At 36.0% G+C, this 14407-nt stretch overlaps 2 protein-coding genes across 2 annotated transcripts in view; one reads left to right on the top strand and one right to left on the bottom strand.

Annotated features, from left to right (window-relative positions):
* Positions 1-3451: 3451 nt before the first annotated feature.
* LOC127161534 (uncharacterized) lies at positions 3452-4719 on the top strand. The gene is made up of 3 exons (XM_051104279.1): positions 3452-3506; positions 3634-3755; positions 3903-4719. Exons 1-3 carry the CDS (start codon positions 3504-3506, stop codon positions 4594-4596), a joined length of 819 nt encoding a protein of 272 aa, XP_050960236.1. The 5' UTR covers positions 3452-3503; the 3' UTR covers positions 4597-4719.
* Positions 4720-10531: 5812 nt separating this feature from the next.
* LOC127162777 (uncharacterized) overlaps positions 10532-14407 on the bottom strand; it is a 180954-nt gene continuing 177078 nt past the window's right edge. The window contains exons 3-8 of the mRNA XM_051105624.1: positions 13080-13354; positions 12555-12812; positions 11786-12040; positions 11427-11669; positions 11046-11288; positions 10532-10598 (exon numbers count right to left, since the gene is read on the bottom strand). Coding sequence (XP_050961581.1) covers positions 10532-10598; positions 11046-11288; positions 11427-11669; positions 11786-12040; positions 12555-12812; positions 13080-13354 — 1341 coding nt within the window. The remainder of the gene's footprint in view (positions 10599-11045; positions 11289-11426; positions 11670-11785; positions 12041-12554; positions 12813-13079; positions 13355-14407) is intronic.

Below are 14407 nucleotides of genomic sequence, written 5' to 3'. Positions count from 1 at the left end.
AAATCAATGTGAATAACCTTTAGTCCTGCTTATATAACCCAGAGATTAAAAAAACAACTTCTGTAAGCGTGGACAATTTTATAGAAGGACATGCATCACTGCCCTACAGTGGACCTTAAAGTAAATAAGGAGGTTTGTAAACAGGTATGTTAATCTTTATTGTTAGCGTAACAAAGTCCACTGATGGCAAGTAGACGTGAACCCAAATGTAGTTTGCAAACATGAACAAAATACAAACTAAACAACGACTAGACTAGGGCCAAGTGCAAGCTTCTGATACATTTGGTTGTCAGTTCCCCTGTTAGTGCTTAATCACATTCTGTACAGAGAATCAGTAAAATTTCAGTAAAATACGGGAGTGAAAACCACATTAAACTCCTAAACTCCTTCGGCTACGGCCCACTTGGCCCTCCCTAAGGTTCTGCCTCTTTCCTCGGGCTCTCGATCTCAACATCTCTCGATCTCAGGATCCCTACTTCTATCTTGGGCATATGTTGCTGCAACTTGTCGTGACCATCTGAGTCTTGCTGTGCGGTGGGCTTTACCCATGTCATTGTTGTTTCCTGTTGGTCCCATGGCTAATGTTATCTGCACACCTCTATCGCTCCTTCCTCGTTCATGCCACCTTTCAAAGGCCCTGCCAATGTTTATTCGGTAACACTTTATTTTAAGGTGTCATAATACAGAGTAATTACCTAATTAAGTACTTAGTAGTAGCTGTTGTACTTACATGAAACAAAATGTACTTACTATGTAACTAAGTTATGAAACAGCCTATAATTACACAAAACCTGCAAGTGACTGGGTTTGAACCTGAATTTGCAGTGTTGACTTTATTGGATCTGTTTGAATCAACTGAGTTGCTTATTCCAACGCTGTATGTTTTTGACACTATTCTTAATTTATTTGATGCTTTCACATTAGTGACGAATGCATTATACTTTGAGCACTTGACTTCTCTAGATGGCTTCTCTTCAGCCAGCTTTAGGGCATGAAAGGTCGTTACAAGGTTGCAAGCTATTTCAGGTTCTTGTGGCACAAAATCAGTAAACTCCTTGAAAGTAGGGTATTCCTCCAATCATCTTAGCTGTTTTGTTACATGCCGATTCCAATGAGACGTCAGCCAGTCAGGAAGTTTTTGTAGCATTTTCTGATTTTCCTCACAGTCGTTTAACACCTGAAGCCTTTTAATGTGTGGCATTGCATTGCTGCAGGCTGTCAGAAAATCACTGAATTGTCTCAATTTAACAGATTCTCTCAAACCAATCTTTGGCCAGTGATTTAGTTTCTCTTGGAACACACGCTGGATTACAAATGGATGGCCGTACCGAGAATTCAGTGCTTCCCATGCTTGATCATAGGCTTCATCGCACTTTCTGTAGAAGCTTCCTTCTAATACAGACTGAGCTTCACCGCTGACATATTTTTGTAGGTAGAACAACTTATCAGCTGGATTTCTGCAACGCCTTTCTATTAATGCCTTGAAACTTGTTCTCCACACTAAGAACTTAAGTGGGTCCCCTGAGAAAACCGAGGTACAGGTACAGGAAGTTTGCTGAGAACCATTGTGTCATGCAAGGCTTGTACTGCTGATGCTTCACCATTAGTATGGTTTGACTGTTTTTTGTTATCTGTCTTATATGTGTGTTCCTTCTTAATTTCCTTGGAAGATGCTAAAGGACAGTTGGCTACCTCAATGCTTGCTGCTCTACTACCATTACAGGAATTTAGCTTCAGAGTATACCTTGACCTTTGCAGCTATTACTTGAAGATCTCTCTGATACTCCAGTCTTTTAAGTTCTAGCCTTTGAGTAGCAATAGCCTCCTCCATCTTCATCTCTGCTTGCTTTGCAGCCAACTGTGCGGCACACTCTACTCTTTTTGTGATGATGCTCTGCTGTTCTGATGGGCAGCTTGAGTGGTGACTACGAATAGACTTGAAGCTCGTAAATATTGACTGAGCATATTCTTTGTCAAGCACCATATGAATTCTTGCATTTTCTGCATTAGCATCAAATTCCTCTTATCCTACTTCACTCATACGCACTTTCATCTGCCTCATTATATTCACTATTACTGCTGTACAGGAATCAATTTTTCTTCTAATTTCAGTAGAAGGAATGGATTGAACTGATCTTATAAGCTCATACACATTTTTTTTACTTGTTTCCATTTCTTCTACACTATCCATCAGGTCACTTAAGTCTTGGTCAGAGCACTCACCCTTAAGTTTGGTATGTGTAGCTTTAACCTGCTCTTGAACAATGATGAGAGTGCCCAAGCTCAACACACCTTGTCACGAATCTGGCCAGTGAGCTTCAGTCCGATCACCACCAGATGTCACCCTCTCACATTTACATTACACTGACTGTTGCACCACACCCTGGACTGCATTTCCCATCAGCCATTGCGCTGATCGTCTGCAGCCAATCAGAGACCCTATATAAGTCTTGGACTTCCGCTCAGTATTGGCTGAGTATTGTATTGTGTTACCTTTCATACGAAGCCTTGTCCCAGTTTCCAGTGTTCTTGTTTAGTTCTCTGTGTTTTGAATTTATGCTTTGTTGTATCGTTTGTTCTGTCTCGCCCTTTTTCCTTGCCCCTTGGATAACATTCACCGTTCATCGACCCTCACCTGCTTCACAGACTACTCTTGTGTCTTGCTCCTCATATACCTGTTTTTTTTACCATGGATCCACCCACTTCATGTCTCCCTCACTACGTTACACACATAAAGATGATTATTCCATAAATAACTGCAATTGCTGGTTTCAAACCGAGATGGTGACAAAGAGGTTTAAGTTGCAGACTGCTGCTTTAAATTTAACTGGAACTGGGTTGGGATTTCTACTTCCCAGCATGTTTTGCCATTTTACACTTGAAATTGAAAGTAAATGCTAAAATTAAGTTATTTTTTCGTGAACAATTGTGTTACATGCGAGATTAAAATTCTGCTGAACACAAAGTAGGATATTTGTATAGCGCTTTTCATGTTGCAAAGCAGCTTTACCACAAATTTACTACCATATTTGGAAAAAAGTTCTAGTCAGTAGGGGTTGAGATATGTTTGGTAATCTACATTTTTCCAAAGATCTTCCTGTTTAGCAAAACAAAGATATTTACATTTTGGATCAGCTTGAGGGTGAGTTGACGTTTTTGTAATGTTTTGGCTAAATAAATGTTTTTTAATTAATTGTTTTGTGTAATAATTATTAAACTGTTTATTTTGTTTATTGTGTATGGTCATGCTGTACCATATTGTGCCACATTTGCATTAATTCTACATAATTCTGTTGCTTTTCCCTAAATCAATACAGAGGACGTCACAGATTATAAGTTAACTTAATCAAAAGTGAGAAGCACAAAAGTTAAACACTAATCGACTTAGTAAATGATAAACTTACATTTGGGTCTTTATATATGCTTCATCTCCCCCGATCATCAGCACTATCAGAAGGTAAACAACTGCACTTCATCTCTGAAATCAAAAGTCAAAAGCCGCAATGGTAAGCTTCAATTTAATGAGTAAACTTACTTTTCTTTTCTAAGTTTAAACACTCTGGTTCTTCAGATCATCTACTGGATGAATTTAACTCAAGTTTTGGGCTGAAATGGGTGATGTTTTCACTTTAGGCATATGTGGTACCACTGAGGGGTCTTATCATCTTCTTCTGTCTTCTTCATCTGCATGTTCGAGGCATTCAGGGTGTGAACACTGTGTGCCTTCAAAAAATGACCCAGTATTTTTATGACAAGTAGGTACATTTATGCAAAAAGTTGTTGAATATATTCAGTTTTGAATTAGTAGAGTGCATGTAAACTTGTCAAAATGCACATGGAACAAAGAAAATGCTATGTTTCCTTAGAATTGTGATGACCAATGCTATTTAAATTTCTTCCAGTGTCCAGCCAAAGCAAGGGAAAAAAAATTTTCAGTATGCACTTGCAATCGCTGTCCACCAGGATCAGTGTACAAATGAAAAATCTGATATCCAGAATGAGTTCAACTTGGTAGATGCTGCAAATGTGAGAAATCTTCTTAATGGGAAAATTAAATGTGACCTCTGCACATCATCAAAAAATGTTATTGCTTCACGGCCAGTTCCAATAAGTAAAACAAAAGATGAACACGCTGAGCATGTTCTGCTCTATCCTGTAGGTACATCTCTCATGGACAAGCTTTTAAATGAAAAATCCAATGCGGACTGTGTAGTGTTTTATTCGTACAACTCACCTTGTGTGAAAACATGCCTTCAGAGTGCCGACAGTATTCTGGAAGGCCTTAGAAACTGGATGAATATAAGAAAAGAAAAAAGTAATGTTTTTGTCTTCCAAGATGTCTGGCAGAATGACAGGCGCAGCGTTCTCGAACAAGAATTTAAAAACATTAATGCAATAGTGCCTCTTTATCGGTGTATGAGAACCAACAATGAGATGAAGTGTCAGAAATGTGTGGAGAATAATGTTGTGGTTTCCTTCTGTCTGCCTGAACAAAATTCAGTCCTTTTCCTTTTCCAGGAAATGTTTACATCAACGTTCGAACTCTGGAGTGTCGTTAGTGAACTCTTTTTGCCCATCACACTCAGTGGGCTATGAAATCATAACACATGCAATCTGTGCCTAAAAAAAGTATTTGATCATGTATTCATCCTGGTGTGTACTGTATAATGTATGCATTCTTTATAAAAAAAAAAAAAAAAAAAAAAAAAAAACAATTAATTCTGCTCATGCATGTAACACTCGTGTCACTCTCAGATTGAGGTATGCTGGACCAGTATTTAGGTTCAGAGGAGCAGTAATGAAAATCACACAGGCCACCAAATGTGTTTGAACTTTTATACTGTTAGTATTTCATAAGTAAGGTTTAACTATTCTAAGATTACATGTTATGCATGATCTACTATGTTAGGCAACAACAGTATAATTTAGAACAAGTTGACATATAGTAATAACACAAAAAAATATGATGCAGTATATTTCTACACTATGTACTTTATATGGGATCATGGAGATTATTGAACAACACAACTGAAATATGGGGAAATTATGTAATGAGTTTCTGCTATGATTTGGTATAGAAATTTCCATATGAAAATTTACCTGATGAAAGAGTATTGCATCTCCACAGCAATTCACGTGAGCAGCTTTGTACTGTCGAGGTGCAATACAGTGGAAAAACTATAGGTTGCCTGTTTCCAGATGCTCCCATGATATAACATATAAATATAACATCATAATACACAACTACTGTGCAAACATACACCCTTATTATATGTAGTTATTGTGTAAGTGTAACATCTGCGGGCTGTAATTTAAAGTGATTGCTTGTTACCTGTAGTTACCATGTAAGTGTAACATTAAACAATTTTAGTAATGCTACAATAGATATGTTTCAAAGTTATTAACAATGACCTGTATTACATAGTCAAATGCAAGGTTCAAAGACCTCAAGTTAACAAAGAAATATTTTTATTATTTAACAAAATTTTAACAGGACTTTTCCAAGAACAGAATAGAGAAAAAAACAAATTTACAACCACGTATACAAAGTACAAGAAAGTTATATCCTGGGAGCAGCTGGAAGGTAATCTGTAGTTTTTCACTGTATTGCACTTCGACAGTACAATGCTGCTCACGTGACTCTCTGTGGAGGTGAGTATATACAATTCATCAGGTAAAATTTCGAAACCAAATCATAGCAGAAACTCATTACATAATTTCAGTGGTGTTGTTCAGTAATCTCCATGATCCCACATAAAGAAACACTAATAAATACTATAGCATACATTCTTAAGTAAAATTACTAAATTATACTATAGTATACTACAGTTTACTATTTGTATCAATGTTGTATAATATATATGTTGTAATAATACTATCAAAGTACCCAGTACGTAGTGTAAAAATAAATACTGCATCATATATTTTGTGTTATTACAATAAGGTAATTTAAGAAATTCCAAGATATGCATTAGACTCTCTATTCTCTACAAAGATCTTAATTATTATAAAGATAATTTGTTCCAATCTCAATAATATGTAAATATCATCTCTGAAAAGTTACTTTGTACCTGTAGCATGGAAGCGGCAGTAGGCTATGAAGAACCATCTGCTGAATAATAGGGTACATGAATAGAATTGCTAGGGATTCTAGATAATCTTATCACCTTAACGTTTGGTTGTTCCCACCTGAAAGACTACCAAAGATGTGTGAACGGAAGGCTATCACTTTCCTTGTTATCGACAATTTACATTCAAGACGAAACTTAATTTACACGTCTAGCAGGAAGATGAACGTAATGCAGTATAAAATGTTTGAGCTCAGGATGCTCGGGGTTCATTCTCACTCCGCTGAATCCGAAATGCTGCTTGTACTTTGTCACTGCTACGCTGTAATAAAAGTTATTCTTCAACAAGATCTTCAACGTCCTCATCACTATTTCTTACAGCAACTTGTTCTAAATCACACTGTTGTTGCATAGCACATAGTAGGTCACGCATACCACGTAATCTTAGAATAGCTACACCTTACTTATGAAATACTAACAGTATAAATACTTTTAATTTTCTAAGTCATTACCCCTTATCCCCCAACCATTGTTTCCATTTACCTACATGTCTCCATTTACCTGGAGAAAATGCAGTCCTTTGCTATCTTTAATGCCACTTTGTGAAGAACAATACATCTTTAGCCACTGACATCAAATGCAGTGCAGGAATTCACATGATGCAGGACTACCATGATAAATATGATGGAGTGGATGCCCAGGATAAACAGGATGGTTTTTAGGTCACTACAAACAATATATAAAAAGAAATCAAAATCATACAAATAACTCATCAATAAACATCAGTGTTGTACATAATCCACATAATGATTAAACAACTAAACACAAATAAACAAATTTAAACTATACAACTGAAAAACAAACTTGCTTAACATATCCAAAGCGAAGGACTCAAAGGACATGGTTGGGTGCCCATTCAAACACCCACACAAGAAAGGAACAAAGGAAGAAAGTGAGGTCTATAGACCTTAAGCAGGGGAATATGGGTAATGTAGTGCACCATATATGGAGTTGACCCTAAATGAAGTTGACTAGGAATTGTGGGATATGTAGTACAAAGGAAAAAAAAACAAACAAAAAAAAAAACAATGAGTCAAATTCACAACACTGTAAATTCTGTTTAATTACGCAGTACATTGCGGGCTGTAATCTAAAGCGTTACCAAAAATAGTTCCAAAATGAAACTTGAACCGACGTCTTTGATGTTATCTTAACGTGAATTGCACATCTTTTCTGCCTGTCCCTGGATGTCTAAAAGTGTAATCTTCTGGATGTTTTTACTATATGTTAATTCAATTTAATGTGTTAATATAATTTAAGTATACACGCCTGCATATAAAATAGTCACACCTATTCTGTAACATCGTGAAAAGGCAATCAGTTATGTCTTGAGGTTTACACATCTGAACTTACCACAGGTTCTAAAAATGTCCAAATTGGTTCAGTCAGACCTGAACATCTATAAAACATTTTAATCATGTCTAATTACAAACAGTAACACGTCTGTGGACTCAAGCAAAAAGAAGACAGTTCTAATTTACCACAACATATTTTGTGAATATTACATCTTTTAAAACAGCTACTATTCGAACAAGAAAAGAAATAGTAGAATGTAGTTAATTCTGAGTCTGCAGCAATGGTATTTTCTCAAAGTTTTACAGTAATGCTAAGCAGCCATTAATCAGAAAAGAACATAACAAAAGTGCAGGATAAAAGTGAACACATATGTATCTTTATGTAATCTTTTATTTATTAATTTATTTTTCCAAAATGTGTACGATCATTTTGTTCCTCCACAACAATCTGCTCTTCCAGAAGTGTGATTATTGTGGCATTACTATTTTTTTACCCCCTAACAGTTTTGCATTACTGTTAAACAGATATAAATCAAACAAGTAATGAACCAAAACACTGGATTAAGGTAAACAAACATGTAAATGTCTCTCAAAACAGTTTATGACTCATTTCTTATAACCAAACATGTCACCAGGAAGTGACGATGTTCAACCACTCCAGTAAGATATTAAATGTCTCTCACATATCGGTGAGACACATCTGATTAAGGGACTATCATTTGTCCCTAATTTTGAAGAAACTGATTTTAATATTGAAATGGATTTGTTTAAATTCTTTAGAAACATCAGAATTAAGGAATTACGGAATTAAGGCTCACAATCACAACAACAAAAAAATATGGTTCATTATCCACTCAAGCGGACAATAGTATAACTCCTTTTAAACCAAAGAGTACCTTTAATCCACCGATGAACCGAAATGCATCCACTGAAATATTTTGTAGACTAGTTGAACATGATGTTGGGATTTTACTTAAGGATACACAGTTAAGATATGACAATTTAACCAGAGAAGAACAAAATGCCTTACATGATTTACAAATGGACAATTGTTGTAAAACCAGCAGATAAGGGAGGGGTGATTGTCATTCAGAATAATGTTGATTATGTAAGGCAGTTGTTCTCAATCCTGGTCCTGGGGGTCCGCTGCTCTGCACATTTTGCATGTCTCCCTTATTTAACACACCCGATTGAGATCATCAACTCATTAGGAGAGAGATCCATGAACTGAACTAATGAGCTAATGATCTCAATCAGAAGTGTTAAATTAGGGAGACATGCAAAATATGCAGAGCAGTGGACCCCCAGGACCAGGATTGAGAACCACTGATGTAAGGGAATGTGAAAGACAACTCTGGGATGTGGACTTTAATGAAAAACTTTCGAGTGACCCTACTGAAATGTTTAAAAATGAAATTCATGTTGTTCTTGATTCAATGTTTAATATGGAGCAAATTACAAAAAGAGAACTGGAATTAATGATTAATGATTAATGATTAAAAATCAAGAACCCTATTTTATATAAATTCACAAAGTCTTGAATCCCCACCAGGTCCTCCAATAGTAGCCGGTATTGGCTCATTAATGTCTTCAGTATCTACTTTTGTGGATTTTTTTATGAGACCGTATTGTGAGAAAATGTCTTCTTTCTTAAAGGATACTACGCATATGTTATCTTTCATTGACTCAATAAACCTAGTGCCTAGTGATGTATTACTGGTTTCTTTTGATGTGCAATTTTTATATACACTTTATATTCATATCTTATATATTTCTTTAGTACATTTACATTTATTCATTTAGCAGACGCTTTTATCCAAAGCGACTTACAAGTGGGGAATATGTCAAGCGATTTGTCCTAAAGAGGCAAAACGACATAGGAAGTGCTCATAATACCATAAAACAGGCATTGTTCAGATAAGTACAAGCTAGAAAGGGAAAAGAGTAGAATATTTTATTTTATTTTATTTTTTTTTAACATCGCTGTAAAATCTAGAGAAATGTTTGAGGTGGTCAGCGGGGTACAGTTGAGACACAATGTATCATTTATTTATTATGTTTAGTGTTTTTATATTTATTAGGTTATGAATGGAAATAAAAACTGTTGAAGTTGAGCTAATTGTAGCAAATATGACCTACTGTTAATATGATGTTAATAATTATTATTATTTTAGTAGACAAGTAGCCCAAAGGAAACGTCATACGAAAAATGTATTTTTAGTCCCTAGTTTTGCTGTGATAATGGAAAAAGCAAAAAGTGTACCAACTGAACTGGTCTACCCTAGTTTTAACTTGAATATAATTTTGGAGTACTTTTTACACCCCTGTACTGTTTTGCAAATCAGCTGAGAGTACAGAGAATAGTGAATTTAATTTTTACTGTACTGTAATCATAGACCCGGGCAGAACGTTGCATTTTGCCAGGATTTAAGTTATGAGTGTGAACAGACGCTTAAGTAAAATGTTGATAAACATAATAAATAACTAACTTCAATTGTCGTTTTGCATCATATCCACGGTTTAATACTGGCCAAGAACACTACACAGGATTCAACACAAAAATAAACTTATCAAATAAATAATAAATAAAATTTAATTAATTAAAAAAAAAATCTGCCAGTAAACATCTGTATAGAGTTGTGACATATCCTAACTGCTTTAGTACCAGGTCATTTAATACTGTAGGTGTAAAAACAAAAGTGATTCTGACCCTCCTGCCAAACATTTCAGTCACAGGAATGAGGTCAGTGTGATTTCCTGACTATAATGTCTCTCTTGTATTGTGTTTGCAATTCAGACAGTGAAACACTTCCTGCTTGCAAATGATCTGTCTCTTCTTTAGCATGAAGAGCTGAAGATCAGCTAAATCAATGCACATGCTTTTTTAACAAATTGTTGTTGCTTTCAACTGCAACAAAGTGGATATTGAAAAAGTTGATTATGATTTAAAGTGATGATAAAAAAAAAAAAAAAAAAAAAATGTGGTTTACAATCTGTTGGCTTGATTTTTCTTTGGGACTCTGATGGGCAGATTCCTCAAAACTTTTTACACCCATTACTTCATTATTCCCCACTTGTTATTTGACCTGATTCCAGAGAGAGTTTACATCAGCAGATCTCAAATCGTGGGTCTGTGCTGAAGATTTCTCTGAATTCAATACTGTTGTTGAAGAGCCTACAGATACAAACACACACTGATATTAAACACAACACACTGCCTGGATTCCTCATTTGCAAGTTACTTTAGATAAAAATTTCTGCTAAACAGAAACATGTAAATGAGACAAACACACTTAACGCCATTACCCTTAATGATTTTCACTCTGTTGTACAACAATATGAACTACTAGTTTGGGCACACATGACCAAATTTGTTTTTCACGGCTAAAACATTTCATCTTTAAATGCTTGAAATTAGTTGTGTAGATAAATATTAATTTCATCAAGGGATGATTATTATTAATGGATGACACTGTGATCAACAAAGTGCTTCTGATTCAAACCTAAAGCATTTTAACCCAGATATTGCCATTTCAATAACAGTTCAAATAACTTTGGTTAACATTGTGACACTCAGACACACACCTTACTGTCTTTATGTTACTGTTGTGAGTGACGATACTGTGTGAAGAGAGGCAGAATGCTCTCCAGCTCTTCCTCTGGTATGGAGGTCCACTGTAGGTTGAGTGAAGCTGCAGTGCAGTGCTGCAGTGTGAAGCGCAGGGCGTCACAGTGAACAGAGTCCAGATCTCTGCACTGCAGATTAATGTAGTTCTCCACTGAACTCAACAGACCGGACACAAAACCAGCAGAGCCGGACTCATAGATCTCTCTGATTACACACAGCATGAAGACAGAGCTCATACTGTACAGACACATCATATTTATTGTTATTAAATTGCTGTATTTTTAATCATACTATTAAGTTTATGTTTTTCTGCACAAAAATGAAAACCAATACATTTTACATGCAGATTTTCTCAAAGAAATAATTAGTTTTTACCGTTTAAACTGAATCTGGTTCAGGAATGGCAGAATTTCATTGATTCTGCATTGAATGTTACTCTTTCTGAGGTTCACAGTGATTTGTTGATTTCTGTGCTGCAGGAAATAATGAAACTCTTCCCAGTTTAGGGAACAGGAAGTCAGATCATTGTTCACTTTCTGCAGGAAGCATTCAGTCAGTTCATCTTCCTGAGCTTCATAGACACATTCAACCATCTTCTGGAGAGTCACGTCAGACAGACTACACACACACACACACACACACACACACACACACACACACAGAGAGTTTATTATATTTGTATATTATTATTACTGATATAAAATCAAAACTTGAAATGTTTACAACAGTCAGACCTGAGAGTCACTGGTCCCTGGTGACACAGTAGGACAGACACAGAAACAGACTGAATCTTGCATCCACTCAAGTTCAAACACTGGACAGTCCAGAGTCTCAGAAGAATGGCTAAGCTGCTCAGGACTCTGGACTGATTCCTCTCTGACTGTTGTTCCACATTTGGATCAAGTGTGAGTTTATTAACAGTGATGGGAGCTCGAACCTTCATAGATCTCAATGCCTGCACTGCTCTCACAACCATATAACCACTCAACCTGAAACAAACAAACAAAAAAACACTGATTAAATGAAACAACAACAACAACAAAAAAAAAAAATGCATTTGAAATGTTAAAAATGGCACAATATTTTGATTTTTTCAATAAAATATCCAAAACCTCTAGATATTTTGTTAACCGATGTGCTAACATTATGCTAAATGTAACCAACAATGTTTAAATCAAGAGAAATTCACAATTTTAACCAGTGAAATGGTCTGTGTCCTTTTTGAAAAAACCTTCAGTTGTTGAAAGAAACCAGTGGTAGCGCCAAAGCCAACAATCTCTGCCAGCATCTAGCAAGCCACAGCTGTTTGTTTTACACATTCACGATGTGCCATAATTATGCATGATCATTGGCTAAGGGTTCTGCCAAAAAATAACCCAAATCCCATGACTCCACTCTCTGTCACTGTCTCATCCAGCTACATCTTTGTTATTGTTTTGAATAAATGATCTCTAGCAGTGAAACATATTGTGCCTTTAAGTTCATTTCTAATGCTGTCTGTACCTGAGTGTGTGTATGTTTGTGATGTGTCTGAAGAGAAGCCTTGTTCCTCTGATAGAGATGTTTTTAGGTTTTAGAGTGAGGTTGAGTCTTTCAGAAGAGAAACGTAAGAATCTCCCCACAGATCTGCAGGTTTTATTGGGTAAATGTCTTTCCAAACTGAGGGAGAAGTCAAGAACCTCAAACAGTGAAGTCACCAGCTCTGGATTCTCTCTTAACTGGACCAATTTAACTAGAGTTAACAAACACTTCTCAGAACATCTGAAAAACACAATAAATACTTGATTAAAATCACTACAGAACTTAACATGACCACTACAATTGGAAAAATAAATTAACTATGCATTGAATTTTCTGAGCAAATTCTAAAAGACTCATTAAGAACTTAAACATGTTTCAATTTATAACACAAACTGAGGGAGGTGAAACAAATGAACAGCCTGAGGACTCGAAAGCCATGATTAAAGAAAGTCAAGAAAAGACATGAGAGTCACAAAATAAACACCAACCAGAGTAAGATTTTCTCACCTCAGCTGTGAGATGTAGGGCAGACACTGAAGGAAACTCATCACTTCACTCTCTTCCTCTGAACATCCGCTCAGGTTCACTTGTTTCTTCTGTGTTTGTAGTTTCAGCACTTCCAGGAGGACGGAGCTCTTTCTCTGTGAGAGATCTATGATCCAGACATAAGGTGTTGAAAGCAAAACTGGCAGTATTTCTGGAATGACACTCCTGCTAATCTCATAGCTTTCCACGAGTGAGTAAAGATCCAGCAGGAAATCACTCTGATTAATGAAGAGACTCTGCTTTCAGGGATGCTCATTTTGGTAAACAAATCCTGAACAAACATTGCAGGGATGCTCATTTTGGTTATTTCCGCACATGGACTGATAAAATAAGAATAATACATTAATAGAATGGACAAGTATCTGTGATGACACATTAAAAATACAAACAATTACACTAGGGATAATCAACAGTTTGTCGTGCATTAAAGGATTTTAAATACACAAGGCGGAGGGAAAAAACCACCTGACGCGAAGCTGCAGAATACAAAAATAATCTTACATGAGTAATTATTAAAATGATACATTTACAAACAATTATCATGTAAAAGCAATCCTTTCGAGTATAAAAATAACCTACAAATTAAGGCAGTTGATCACCATGTCAGTGCAAATAGTTATCGCAGTCATTGATAGCCCATAAGTAGGCGATATTACTACACTAGACGCGACTGAGGCACATTTTATGATATGATTCGAGTCATTAGCAGTGAAATAACTTGATACAACATTAAAATATGTCACGGGAAATACTTAACATAACTTGCATCAGCTATAATGAGCATGAAAGCAAACAAAACAGTGACAAATCAACTATATAATGTTGTAAACACAATATACATATGGCGCTATATAGGGAGGAGTCTCACGCGCGACATTCAACAATCGGCGGATGTCAATAAAGTACAACAAAATACACTTATATGCACTGACACCCTCATTCACTCACTACATCAATCCACTAATATAGTCCACTCGAATGAGTGAATGAAAACAAGTGAGTGAAATCGGACACTGTGCACTCACTTGTGGCTTTTGCATTGTGCTTGCTGTTTAATAATCATTTCAGCTCCAATAGTAAGATTAAAAGATTTATCTTGAACTCTCATGGAAATTATTTATAAAACCTAGTTAAACAATTAAATAATCAATTGCAATTTATACCTTTGTTTTACTGTGCTGTATTACGCCGTGGACAAGCGCGTTACAAAATAAATTGGTGGATTCTCTCTCCAAGTTAAACTGCAGGAGATCTCCAAAATGCGGCCTGAACTCCAAAAGTGGGCAGAA

This window comes from Labeo rohita, chromosome 3 (genome assembly GCF_022985175.1).
Source record: "Labeo rohita strain BAU-BD-2019 chromosome 3, IGBB_LRoh.1.0, whole genome shotgun sequence".
In the NCBI taxonomy this organism is placed as follows: domain Eukaryota; kingdom Metazoa; phylum Chordata; class Actinopteri; order Cypriniformes; family Cyprinidae; genus Labeo; species Labeo rohita.
The sequence above is the reverse complement of the archived record's forward strand: the minus strand, read 5'-3'. Positions and strand labels throughout refer to the sequence as shown.